This window comes from Otolemur garnettii, unplaced genomic scaffold (genome assembly GCF_000181295.1).
Source record: "Otolemur garnettii isolate 467f Iridium unplaced genomic scaffold, OtoGar3 scaffold00029, whole genome shotgun sequence".
Taxonomy (NCBI): Eukaryota; Metazoa; Chordata; class Mammalia; order Primates; family Galagidae; genus Otolemur; species Otolemur garnettii.
The window spans coordinates 6962571-6976782 of NW_003852424.1; the positions used below are offsets into that span (position 1 = coordinate 6962571).

The 14212-nt window shown below is 36.4% G+C and overlaps 1 protein-coding gene across 4 annotated transcripts in view; it reads right to left on the reverse strand.

Moving 5' to 3' along the window:
* MCTP2 (multiple C2 and transmembrane domain containing 2) overlaps positions 1–14212 on the reverse strand; it is a 183726-nt gene that overhangs the window by 84820 nt on the left and 84694 nt on the right. For all 4 annotated transcript variants that reach the window (XM_012804444.2, XM_003788814.3, XM_023512681.1 and 1 more), the window contains one exon: positions 731–832. In XM_012804444.2, the coding sequence (XP_012659898.1) occupies positions 731–832 (102 nt within the window). The remainder of the gene's footprint in view (positions 1–730; positions 833–14212) is intronic.

Genomic DNA, 14212 nt, shown 5'->3' on the forward strand with positions numbered 1-14212 from the left:
CACTCTACCCAGGGGGACAGCTTGAGGCTCTGTCTCCAAAAAAAAAAAAAAAAAAAAAATCGCAAAGACTCAAATTCAATTCCTTCTCCTCTGCATCAGATGGACAACTGAAAAATCACCTAACCAAAATATTTTCCTTTTCCTTTAATCCTAGGTTTTACCTGTGTGCATAATCTATATAGAAATGCTTGCATGAAAAAACCAGGAGATGAGGGTGATCTGTCTTATATCAGAGGCACATGTGATTTCCCTGAAGGAAAGGGAAGGAGAAGGAACAACATGACCTTATACCAGAGACCGTGCCCAGATTTCTAGTATTACTGGGAGTTTGAGAATACATATATGCAAATACATGTAATTCTTACACATAATATACATTACATATTATATAGATGCATTATGTATTATATAGATTATATAGTTTTATGTCCATTTGATAAATTTTATGTAATATATAGATTGTATAAAACTAATTTTACCCTTTATTTTTTCCTTGACATTTAGATTTATTGGGAATTAAACCCCATCAATTCTGCTGACCCCACAGGGTTAATACAAGTTGAAAGCTGGGATGTTCAGCAAATTTTATGGCTAAGTTTTAAAACAGCACGATTTCCTTTCTCTAGATGTAACAAATCTGAGACATTTTGCATTGACTTGAGTCTCTAAGGTCGGTCACCTTTTATTTTAGGTATAGAAAAGCTGGGATGTTTGGCCCAGTGAGACTTACCGGATTATATATGAGATCCATCTCTAAGTAAATAACTCCTTTAAAAGCTTGTTCTAAATCTTTATTCTTCAGTACGTAACAATTTGTTTGCCCATCTTTAATCTGTCACAAATAAAAGATAAAATACACACTGGTACACACTTTCTATGTGGCTTAAACTGCACATGCACAACCAAAATTAACTCTGGCAAAGCTGAGAAAGCAGAATAATCAAAAACGAAGCAAACGCTATGCAAATATGAAATCCTTCATAAATCAACTTTCAGTGCTAGGGTCCTGTTATAACATACTCAAAAATCCCAGCAGTCATAAGTTTTCATTTGCTCAAAAAATGATGACTCTTCTCCAAAATTCCTGGCCAATACATTTTAGGACTGTCAAGGTCATGAGGAAAAAAAAGGAAAGACCAAGAGTATTACAGATCAGAAGAGACTTAAGGAAATAAAATGCCTAAATGCGATACAGTCCTCTAGAATACATCCTGAAACAGAAAAAGGCTACTGCAGCAAAAATGGGTGAAATCCAAAGAAAGAGTAGAATAATAGTCATGTGGCAATGTCGGGATTTTTTTCAGTTTTGACAAAATAACACCATGGTAATGTGAAATAGTAACAGCAGGAGAAACTGGGTAAGAAGCGCACGGGAACTCTGTTCTCTCAGCAACTTTTCTGCAAATCTAAAATTACCCCCACCAAAAGGTTATGAAGCTATTTTAAAGACATGAATTAAGAAAAAAATGTAATAAAATGATTTGTAAGTGCCTCACTAGCCAGGAAACAATGCAAAGTAAATAATCAAATCAGTCTAGCTAAAGTTGAGGTCAGAATCCACAACTGCTCAAAATGTACCAAGTGCTCACAAATCTTCAAAGTAAACAAGTTCCTTTGAGAACCTTCTGTTGGCTGCATATCCTGTCAGCTCCGCGTACCCATCTACCTTGGACCCTAGAATTCCTGGTATCATCTTGGAAATCATCAGGCTGTGTAAGAGGCATGTTGCTTAGTTTGATTTGAACATTCTCTTTTCAAATTTGATAGCAGCCCTGCTTTCACCATACACAGGAGTAGTACATGTGTCGATTACACTTCTGGCTCTTAAGAAGCATACCCTAAAAAAAGGGCCTCAGCAAAACCTCAGTTTATCAAAAGCTCTATTTGCGATTATAACTGGGATTCAACAGTTAAATCACATAGGAAATCTGAGGGTATTAAATGGAGCCATATTTTAAATGACTATTGCTGTCACTAAAAGAATTCACACAAGTGTTCTTATAAACAGTGGTGGACATGAGTTGAATAAGTCAGGAGGGAACAGAGCAATTCCACTTTACAAGGGAGAGGTCATCTTCCTTCCCAAAGTGACCCCACCTCTCAGACTGAAAAGGTTTTATACAGAGAGATGGTTTTCCTGGCCGGTAGCTAAGAGGAAGGGGGTGCCCCATAAAGACCTGGTTTCCTTCCTAAACGGTGTCCAAACAGGATTCTCAGCATCCGCTTGGATACACAGTCTCACTTAATAAATTGTCAATGTTAAAGTTGAAAGAAATAAATACAAAACCGCCTGTCAGTTTGCCAAGCTGACTTGGGTCCAACTTAGCTTTGCGTCGACCCATAGTCATTGTACTGTTATCTTAAAATTTCCATGATTTCTTAAGGGTCAAGGAAGGTCAAGAGCAGAACAAGAGGTATCAGTATAAAGAGAAATATTTTATAGCAAAAGGATTTTTTTTTTAATTTGGTAAATGACCATTTCCTGTTTCTCAATGTCCGTAGCATGGTGTCAGCAAAACCCAGAATCCACCCAGGGACATTCAACCCGCCATCAAAACTAGAGATAAATTAAAGCTGTTCATGTTTAGCACTTTAACGGAAAACTATCTTAAAAAAAAAAAAAAATTACAAATTTTAAAAATATCAAAAACTGTAGAGATTATAGGAAAATTTGAAATCCCTTTGAAATTCCCCAAGTATCGAATCTCTTTCCTGGACCTAAATTAGATAGAAATTTAACAGGCATCCTTCCTGATTTTTTACTGAGAATTTATATTCACAAATATGGCCCTAAAAATGTATTTAAATTTTTTTGCCTTAGTGATCAACTGTATGTATTTTTCAACTTCATTTTGTATCTATCAATATGATTTGGTAATCTGTTTATGTCAGTGTATACATCTGGCTCATTTTTAATTTTTTTTAACTTTTTAATTATTTTTAATTATGGTAAAATATACATAAAATTCACCAACTTAACCCTTTTTAAGTATAGTTCAGTAGTTTTAAGTGTAGTTCAGTAGTTTTAAGTCTACTCATATTGTTGCGCAACCAATCTCTAGAATTCCAGAAATGTTTTCATCCCATAAAACTACAACTCTATATCCTTTAAACAAAAACTCCCCATTTTACTCTAACCTCAGCTCTTGGTAACCACCATTCTATTTTCTGTTTCTATGAATTTCACTGTGCTATTTTTTTAAACTTTTTAAATTAAATCACAACTGTGTACATTAATGCATTTATGAGACACAATGTGATTTTATATACAATTTGGAATGCTTACATCAAACTGGTTAGCAGAGCCTTCACCTCACTTACTGTGTTAAGACATTTATACTCTGCTCGAGAGATTTGACATGTACCCTTGCAATATGCACCACAGGTGAGGTCCCACCGATTACCTTCCCTATGCCCGACCTCCCCTCTTCCCTCCCATCCTAGGCTATAGTTGTGTTTTATCTTTCATATGAAAGTGTGGGTGGTGATATATTGGTTTCATAACAGTACATTGCATACTTTTCTTCACTGCATACCGTTTCTTCCATTCTTAAGATACTTTACTAAGAAGAATATGTTCCAGCTCCATCCATGTAAACATAAAAGAGGTAAAGTCTCCATCTATTTTTAAGGCTGCATAATATTCCATGGTGTACATACACCACAGTTTATTAATCCATTCATGGGTTGATGGGCACTTGGGCTTACTCCATGACTTGGCAATTATAAACTGGGCTGCAATAAACATTCTGATTTAAATATGTTTGTTGTAAAATGATTTTTGGTCTTCTGGATATATACCCAGTAGAGGAATAGCAGGATGGAACAGCAGGTCTACTTTTAGTTCCCTTACTGTTCTCCAAAGCTCTTTCCAAAAGGAGCTAGTTAGTTTGCATTTCCAACAGAGTGCAGAAGTGTTCCCTTCTCTCCACATCCATGCCAACATCTGTAGTTTTGGGATTTTGTGATGTGGGCTAATCTTACTGAAGTTAGATGATATCTCAAAGTGGTTTTGATTTGCATTTCTCTGATGATTAAAGATGATGAGCATTTTTTCATGTGTCTGTAGGCCGTGCACCTGTCTTCTTCAGAGAAACTTCTGTTCAAGCCTCTTGCCCACAATGAAATGAGATCGCTCGTTCTTTTCTTACTAGTTTGCGTTCTCTGTGGATTCTAATTATCAAACTTTGTCAGAAACATAACGTGCAAATATCTTCTCCCATTCTGAGGGCTGTCTGCTTGCTTTACTTACTGTGTCCTTGGCTGTGCAGAAGCTTTTTCATTTGATCAGATCCAAATAATGTATTTTTGGTGGTGCTTCAATTGCCCATGGGGTCCTCCTCATAAAATATTTTTTTAAACCACCATATAATAATGAAAATGTGAATAAACTAATAATTTATTAATTATATTGTTAAGTTTAGTTCATTCCTCTTTTCTAGTCTGTTTGCTACAAGATGTATCTTTTGGGAAAAGGGTAAGGGAAAGAAGAAACATACCAATTTGTATTTGGAAGTGAATACCTTTGAATATTAAGTGTTATAATTATTAATAACTGTAAAAAAAAAAAAGAGAGATTACTTTGTAAATTATCTTCCTTCTCTACCCTCCTTATAACTTAACTTCCAAAATAAGAATATAGGATAAAAATTTGTTCTGTTATATCCCAAACTCCTACATGAGAGCTTTTATATAAGTGAAAATGGACCATACAAATTTCATGTTTAAAACCATAATAGTATTTAGAACTTTGAAAATTATTATTAATAAAAGTTTGTTACTTTAAAGCATCTATTAAATGGTTAAGCACACACAATTAATTTAAACAAAGTAAAAAAATTTAGAGGAGAAAATCTACAGATACATCCATCGTTAGGTATGTGATAGCACTTCAATTAAAATCTGATTTGAGCTATCTGTCAGCAAAGGCAAAATGGAATGAAGATAGTTTTCAGTTCATGATAAAGGAAGACTCTGCATTCATTTGGAGAGCTTTCTGGGGCTGACCCTTGGGAGGACTTTATTTCACTCAGAGACAAGGATCTTGGATGAAACAGTAGATAATGTTTTTACTTTCAGTTTTTGCAAGATTAACTCTCCGAACTGACTGATTACACATTTTTGTGTACTTATCTTTCCATATGCAAAGATTGCATAATAGTAGGCAATGATTTGAGGAAGGCATCTCTTCAGGACAGTAAAATAAATTTAACCTAATTGGGACTATAAACACCCTCAAGCAGAAAAATGGGCATTTTCACGTCCCTTAGATTTTCAGTAACAATAAGCTATATCAAAAAGCTTTTATCAAGAGCATACTAACAGTTAATCCCTGGTTAAATTGGTGAATAAAAGAGTACAAGAAGTCTGTTTCTGAGTAATGATGCAGGATTTTAGAGCCAGAAGACAAGTTTCTGAGAAGGTAATCTGGTTTAAAATTTTTAACCTGAGCCACAATTATCCTTAAACTATTCTACTTTTTTCTGTATATAAAACAATATTGAATCTACTTAAACAGGGTTTAAGTACAATAAACTATGAGAAGCTTTTTAAAAGTTGGTTGATAAAACTCATAATCATTATATTATGATTATGAAAACTCTAATCATTATATTAGAAAATTAAACCATTTTATAATCACCATATAACAGAGGTTGGTATATGAGAACAGAGAGGAAAAAAACCTCATCTTGAACAATTTAAATAATTATTATGCTTTCCTGTAAGAATCTTTGATGTAATGAGTTGCCAACTTTTTCAATAGTAAAGTTAATCAGAATCAGTATGAAGGAATAAAACCTTTAGTTGTTTCAGAGAAGACAGATACATTTAACACCAAAATCCAAACCAAAGAGCCACACTGTCTGTCCCATTGTTCGACCTTCCCTTAGAGATTGAGAACATTTGGGTGTCAGCGGCATTATTCTATCAGACACCTTTCATTCCACATACAGGGAAAACACTGTAATGTGACAGCACCACGACAGTCATTGGTCCCAGGTGATGCACACTCAGAAAGTGACTCTCCAATAAAATGTTCTAAGGACTGAAGTGAGGCTGGGCAAGAGGAAAACAAATGCACTTTACTTGGTATTAACTCACATTTTCATCCCCTCTGGGAATCAGGCCTGGTTCCAATGACCTGAGTTACAAACAGCAGGAGAGACTAAAACGTCCAAGGTCACTGTGGGCACCGCCCAGAGCTCAGCCACCCACCAGGAGTGGCAGCATGGAATTCATCACCCCAGACCTCCTCGGCTTACACCTCACCCCTTCTCCCATTTGAGATTATCCATCCTTCCAATGCTTAAAACTCAAACCAGCTCTAAACCTTGGAAAGGGCACAAAACCTTAGTGTACACTGCACTTATCAATGGCTCTCTTTAAAATATCGTCTACCCCTATAACCAATACATGTTAATTGTACAAATTGTCTATCATTTACCCCCCAAAATGCAAGGTTTTTACCGATCAGAAAAAAGTGCAATGTTGATGTAACACTGTAAAACACAGACACATCTACGGTTTTTAGTGTACATCTGTCTTTATGATTGGATAACAACACCTGAGACTCTAGAGCAGTGGTTCTCAACCTGTGGGTCGCAACCCACAGGAACTGTTTTAAAGGGCCACGCATTAGGAAGGTTGAGAACCACTGCTCTAGAGGCAGATGAATGTGGACCAGACTGGTGGGATAACACTGGACAAGTTATATAACTTCTCTGTTCCTCGGTTTCCTAATCTGTAAAGTATGAATTAAAAATGACTCTCAAGGGGTGGTGCCTGTGGCTCAAAGGAGTAAGGTGCCAGCCCCATATACTGGAGGTGGCGGGTTCAAACCTGACCCCAGCCAAAAACTGCAAAAAAATAAAAAGATCTTTGGAGCAGCACCTGTGGCTCAATAAGTAGGGCGCTGCTGGCCCCATATGCCAAAGGTAATGGGTTCAAACCCAGCCCTGCCCCTTCCCCCCCCCCCAAAAAATGACTCTCATGTCAGAAAGTGATTGTGAAATAGGAACAAAAACCAATTAACAGTGACAGGACATGGAAAACCCTTGTTAAATATCATCTATTTTAGTCTTATTTTAATTTATATTATTTTTAATCGCTTCTCTCTTAAAAATATATGGAAACATCCCCACCATGTAACAATCGATTCATGTACATAATTTAGAATGGTTCTTCATTTCATGAATATGTGATAATTAAGCTAACTAATCCTCTGTTATAACAAATTGTTTCTGATTTTTAACAATTGGAAAAATGGTTATAAATTTACCTACAGATACCTTCACGTATCCATTACTTATTCCTAATAATGAATTCCTAGAGATAGAATTGCTGAGTCATAAGAGATGCCTATTTTAAGGGCTTCAAAAGTATTACCAACTTACTCTTCTAAAATGCTATATTAATTTACACAACCAGACTCAGTGAATAAGTCTAGGGATTTCCCTGCAACCTCACCAACCATAGGCATTTTTATTTACTATACAGCAATTTCATAAAAAGAAAATAGCCTCATGTTTCTAAATAGGGAGCTTTTTATAACAAACGAGACTGAACTTGTTTTTTTGTTTTTTGCTTTTTTTTCCATATGCTTATTAGCAGGGAGCCAGAGTAGGAGTGTGACACCAGATTTAGATACAATTCCCCTTTCTGGCATTTGCTAGCTGTGTGACTATGGGTAACTACCGCACCTCTCTGAGCCCCAGTCGCCTCTCCAAAATAGCCACCTGTAAGTGCTCAAAGATGGGGCCTATTAAATTTTATGCACCTTGTATCAAGGTACCTTCTACAAGGTTTATGCCAAGTCATATTCATCTAACAGAATTTGATAGTATCCTTTTTCTACATTTGAGATTGAAAAATATTTATTATATTAGTTAATCTGTTTTTAAAAAATCATATGACTGGTTTAAGGGAAGAGCCAGGGCACTCACCCAGGCGGTCTGGCCACAGTGTCCACATACTTAACCACCATGTTCATAACTAAGCTGTGAATCATTCGTATGCTTATTAGTTATTAGGATTCCTACTTCACTGCTTTAACGTTTCTGCTAAGCTGACTTTCCTTTTCTTTAATGATTAAAAACACAGCCTGCAGGAGTGAGCCTGTGCATTCATCTAGATGCCACAAGTCTTTCTTACCAGGCTATCTTTTGCCTTTTAATTTATCATGGTGATTTTTGCCTTGGCCATGCTGACATCTTAAGATTTTTTTCTCTTACCATTCCTATTTTTTTAGCTTGCTTATATAAAACTTTCACGCTATTTTAACAAGTTTTTTTATGGAGTTTATTTCAAGTGTTTGATGTTTAATTCGTCTTGAAATTGTTATTGTGCTTGCTATAATGCACCAACACATTTTTCCCCGAAGGGTAAGCCACCAAATTTTCCAGAATCGCTTGTTAAATAGTTTATCCTTTCCTCAGTGACTCCAGGTTTCAGGTTTATTATACATTAAATGATCTCCGATTATTAAGTCTTCTTTCAAGTCCTTTAGTACAGTTCTAGAATTTCTCTCTATATAGCTACGACATTCTAATTTTTGTTTGCTGTTGCAGTCTTTGATGTGATTTTTATTTTATAAAAATATTTTCTTGTTGCATATAGCTGTGGATATTTTTTCCTAATATCGATTTTATGATTTTTTTCATTCCAGTGTGTTTATTCCTTTTCTTCATGTTAAAGAAAATATTGGATATTGTATGCCAGTAATGTTTCCTTTATTAAAATAGGCTCTTTTTTCTCATAATTTTGCATTGGCTGGATCTGACATAAAAACGCTTAATTATTTAATCATAAATGTAAAAGGTCACTTAATCCTCTGACCAACCCTGCTGTGTAGGTACTATTGTTATCTTCATTTTAAAGATGAGGAAAGAGAGGGAGTGTCTTTAGTGTTTTAAAAATAACTGATGTTTGGGGAGTGCCTGTGGCTCAAAGGAGTAGGACGCTGGCCCCATATACCAGAGGTGGTGGGTTCAAACCCAGCCCTGGCCAAAAAAAGATTAAAAAAAAAACTGATGTTTGTGATATTTTTGACAGATATTATGTTACAAAGCTGCTCCTCAGTTAATAACTTATCAGAGTTTTCTTCATAAATCAAAGATGAGTATTTAATTTTATCAAGTGGTCCTCTCATTGAATAAGATTGGGTTTTAATTCTTTAATATATCAATGATATAAACTATACAGAGTTCCTAATGTGTGGAGCCTTACTGATCTTTTTCTATTAAATCTGTGTTTTTGATAGTATTCTAGAGTTATTTCTAGTGTCAGGGAACAAATTCGTGTTTCATTTTTCCTGTTTTTAACAAATATAAATAACACAAAACTGTCCCTTCAAGGTTTAAAAAAGTTTGTTCATAAGGAAAAATAAGGATCTGTTATTTTCCTATTTGGGGGAGGAGAGGTGACAGGAAGAAAGAGGTAAAATAATTTGGTAACTTTTTCTGATCCTTTATTATTTTTTTTTTTTGGCCAGGGCTGGGTTTGAACCCACTACCTCCGGTATGTGGGGCTGGCGCCCTACTCCTTTGAGCCACAAGTGTCATCCTCTTTAGTAATTATTTTTACTAAACAGTATAGCCAATATACCTGACTTTCAAGTTCCTCTAATTATGCTTAAGATAATTTTCCTTGCTGTTTATTACGCGTTCATTTCCCCAAATATGGAACTCTATTTATAGTTCATTTGGAGATTTCACATCTTTATAATACACAAGTTCTCCCATTGTGTGGCTCTTAACATTTATTCAAGTTTTTTCTCAGACCCCTTATTGAAGGTTAGTGTGTTTTATAGCAATTCTCTATCATTCATGTTAACTTTTAAATCATTGTTTATATGTATTTATATGTATATATTAAAAAAATAAAGATTGCAAATGATTGGTCTGTGTCATTGGTTTTGGAGGGGAGACGCCCAAAAACTTATACCTACTACTCACATATTTTCTACAATACTGCTCTTTGTTTTCATTAATTCCTTTCTAATTTTCTTAGTTTTATTTATTTTAATTTCTTTTGTTCATTGCTTAATTGATTTTTCAACCTTCCTTGTTTAATGACGAAACCAGTCAAGGTAAGAATTTTCTCTCAATAGTCTTTTGGGCCTTTATCAATAGCTTTTATGTCCAGTATCCCATTGTGGATTTCTAAGTAGTCTATAATCACAGTTCAGGAACTACATTAGTTACTTGGGTTTTTTTCCCAGCAACTAGTATAATGGTTTTGTTATTAATTTCTACTTCTACAGTACAGTACTATAACTGAGTATAATTTCTGCTTTTTTGGAATCTACTCCAGTATCTTAGATCCAGAATATGACCAATAGTTGAACAAGTTAATGGGTATTTGAACAGAATAGTTTGTGTATACACACACACACACACACACAAGATCAAGCGTACTGCTTATTCTCTAAAGTTTGAGAACCACCACTTAAGTATGTCTAAATATCATGTAAGAATTTGCTGGGAACAAAAGAAATTCTAGAATTCCATGCCCAGAAATGTAGTAGCTGTGAAATAGTACTCAGAGATCCTTACTAGTAACACTTTCTGAAATTTGGGCCTTCAAGGAAAATCAATTTGCAGCCTTATTTTTTGCTTAATATTTTTTCTTGTATTTTTAGATGCATATGTATGTCTGTGGGAAGTTATTCAGTTAAAAGTTCATGTTTGTTGTAAAATTGATAATTCATCTTTTTTTAACCCCTAAAATCTGCATCGTGTCTCTAAACTGCCTTTTATTGACATTTAAATGCCAGGCTGTTTCTCATCTGTTTCTTTATGACTGTGTTTTAGGTGTCCCAAATCAGCAGAATTACTCATTGACTCAGCATAAGAGGTTTCTCCATGTAAAAGGAGAGCTGAACCTATTCACCACGCGTGACATGCTCGGCTTTCAATTTGCCGTCTTGTTACAGGACCTGAGGAAAACCTCATATGCCATTCTCTCTCTCTTAGACTGTCTTTGCTAACCAAATATCATCCACACTGTACTTGGCATAAAGTTCATGATCATTCCAGCAGGTACCCTTTCCTATTTTCCAAAGACAATAAAGATATTTGCCTTATTGCCTTTATTTCAGTGGACATTCTAGACTGGGAATAGGTGATAAGGACAGTTGCAAGTCTGCATTCAAAAATGACACTTTTGTCCTATATTGGGATCAAGTCTTACCTATCAAATAATCTCTCATGTCACACATCTCGCTCCTCTTTGCCCACCCTCCATGGCTCCAAGCTGATTTGCAGGGAATTCCCCAACCAAATCTTAACAATAGTTAACTTTTTTTTTTTTTTAGCTTGACTCCAAATCCATAAATATTAGTGTAAAGGTACCTATCAGTATTATTTACTTTAGCGGCCAAATACTTCAGCATTAATCTAAGATCCCATTTCAATGTGTAAACCCACAGCAGGTGAATCGCAGGCGCATCCTTAATTAGAAATGCAAATGCAGGCCTGCATGGTATTTATTTGGTACAAGCCATTACAGAAAATTTGCCCCATAAAACTAATTAAATGAAGCTGTAATCGGTGCAGCTAGTTTTCACACACATGGGTGCACAGATGACACCACGGCGGCAGCACAAAGCCCGTTTCTGATCACAGGTTCACTTGTGCACACTGGCCTGGCTTGCATGACAGGCTCTGGTTTCTTTCAAAATCCAGCTCCTCATCACACTACAGATGATTTCTTTCTGGTTATTAGGAAATACTAATAAATCCAGGATTTTCCTATTTTACAGATTAAGTCACAAAAGCTGATTTTCAAAGTCACCTTAAGTTGGCCCATGAGATAATTGTGAGGAGTACATGTTTGAATGAGAAGGCAGAATATATACAGCTGGACACCATAGCATAGAGGTTAGAGCACTAGACCTGTACAATAAATAAAACTAAAACAAAAAGAAGAAAGGAGGAATGACATAGAGGAGAAGAATCCAGCTTTATTTTCTGGAAAGAATGAGGATCACTTAACTGAGGACAGAAATATTAAATCAGTCTACTGAATCAGCTAATTAGTAGGAGATGGTGTACACTACCCAAAATGTTTTGAGACCCTAAAATGGACTGACATTATTTACCATGATTGATTAGAGCAGCGGTTCTCAACCTGTGGGTCATGACCCACAGGGACGGTATTAAAGGGTCGTGGCATTAGGAAGGTTGAGAACCACTGGATTAGAGGGTTGGAGGAACTATGTGAAAATGGGTATGCAGATTATAATATACCCCAGTCTCAATGTTATACTGATTTCACTCTTGAGTATTTGATTTAAAAGTATTACACACAATCTATATAATTTTTTAAATAGATTTTTTCAAAACATTAAAGAGATGTGAAATGTATAAAAAGATGACTCGTTGACCTACAATCTTTAAATTCTGACATGTGTCTAACCACACATATATGCTTTGACCAATTCACCACCAATCATAAACATATTACTACTAAATTTAGTATATGGATTTTAAAAGAGCCAATTGTCAGCTAGCTTTTTAATTCACCCTGATTAAAAAGATATAGTGAATTTAGAACAGGCTCTTTATTGAACTGGGGCAAATGCACTTAGCCCATTACCATTCTGAGTGAGATTAAAAGTTTAAGTACATCCTACTTTTTACTTAGACATTTAAAAAATGTAGTTTGCATTTTCTCTAAGAAGTATAAATCAAATCTTAGTTTACGACATGGTTAAAGAAAATGTATTCTCACAAAAATTCAGAGATACAACTAAGAGATACAACTTTTGTTTGTATTCATAAAGTTGATTGACTATGGCTCTGTACCCTACAGGGGTAAAAGGGAAGCACCAATAAATCTGTTTTATGATTCTCTCTCATATTAAAAAACACACACAACGAGACAGAAACAAGTCCTCTCCTAAGCAGCACACATTGTGGTATCAGCAGGCTTTCCTCACTGCTTAGCTCTGAGAGTTTCGACCCATTCCTCTAGAGTCTTCTTTCTCAGTAATTTGCCCAAACTTTCAAATCAACAATTCCCATATTTGTAAGCCCAGAGCAAAAGGCTTCAGCGACTCCCTGCTAATAAACTCCAACCTCCTCAATCCTTCTGAGTGGCCAGGCCCTCCACCCCCACACCGCCCTGCACGCCAGCACTGGCTCCTCCTCATTCTCTCAGGGCTTTCCCCATCCCTCTGCTTCCCTGACCATGCTTTACCCCAACTGGTAAGGACCTTTCGTGCTTCACCTCATGCACCCAGCACCAGCAGCACCTTCCTTCCTGGCCCAGCTCAAATTCCATTCCCTTTCCTCAAGTCCTCCCAAACTGAAATAATCCACACGCCCTGTTTGCCCCTGTCCTGCTCCGTTCCACGTTCATTGCACAGGTTCCTTCCAGCAAGATGTTTGACTTTTCAAACCTGTGCCCCTCCTGCTGATCACACAAACAGCCTCCTGATTCTTGGCTTTCAACATGGTATTTACTCAACAGACACTTTGTTGGTGTAACAAATGCTCAGCCTCTTGGGCTCAGATAAGAGACTGCCTGAAGTCAAACCCTGCCTCTCGTACTTACCAGCTATAGGATCCTTCCCGGGCCTAAATCTTCTACTTTGTAAATGGACATAGTAAAGCCTGCCTCTTTAGGTCATTACGGAATTAAGAATTTAAGTTACGTGCACAAGACAGGGCTTGCCTGTTAACACTACTGTACCATCTCTCAATAGATACTAACTAGATATCTAAACGGGGAAAGAAGGAAGGAAGGAAAAAGGAGGGAAGGACAGAGAGGAGAAGAAAAAAGAAAGGAAAGAGAAATGAGGAGGGAAGGAAAGAAGCAGACTAACAGGCAAGCAGGCTACGCCAAGTGCTGGTAATTTGGAAAGACCAAATTCACAAAACCTTTACAAATAAAATGAAACAAGTTGAAAAAAAAAAAAATACCAGGGCAGCACCTGTGCCTCAAAGCAGTAGGGTGCTGGCCCCATATACTGGAGGTGGTGGGTTCAAACCCAGACCCGGCCAAAAACGGCAAAAAAAAAACAAGTAGTGTTTGCCTAGCAAGAAATAAAATGTGCTACAAAGGGATTTGTGTATAAAAGTTTCAGAGGAGGCTCGGCTCCTATAGCTCAACCGGCTAAGGCGCCAGCCACGTACACCTAAGGTGGTGGGTTCGAATCCCCAGCCTGGACCTGCCAAACAACAATGACGGCTGCAACCAAAAAATAGCC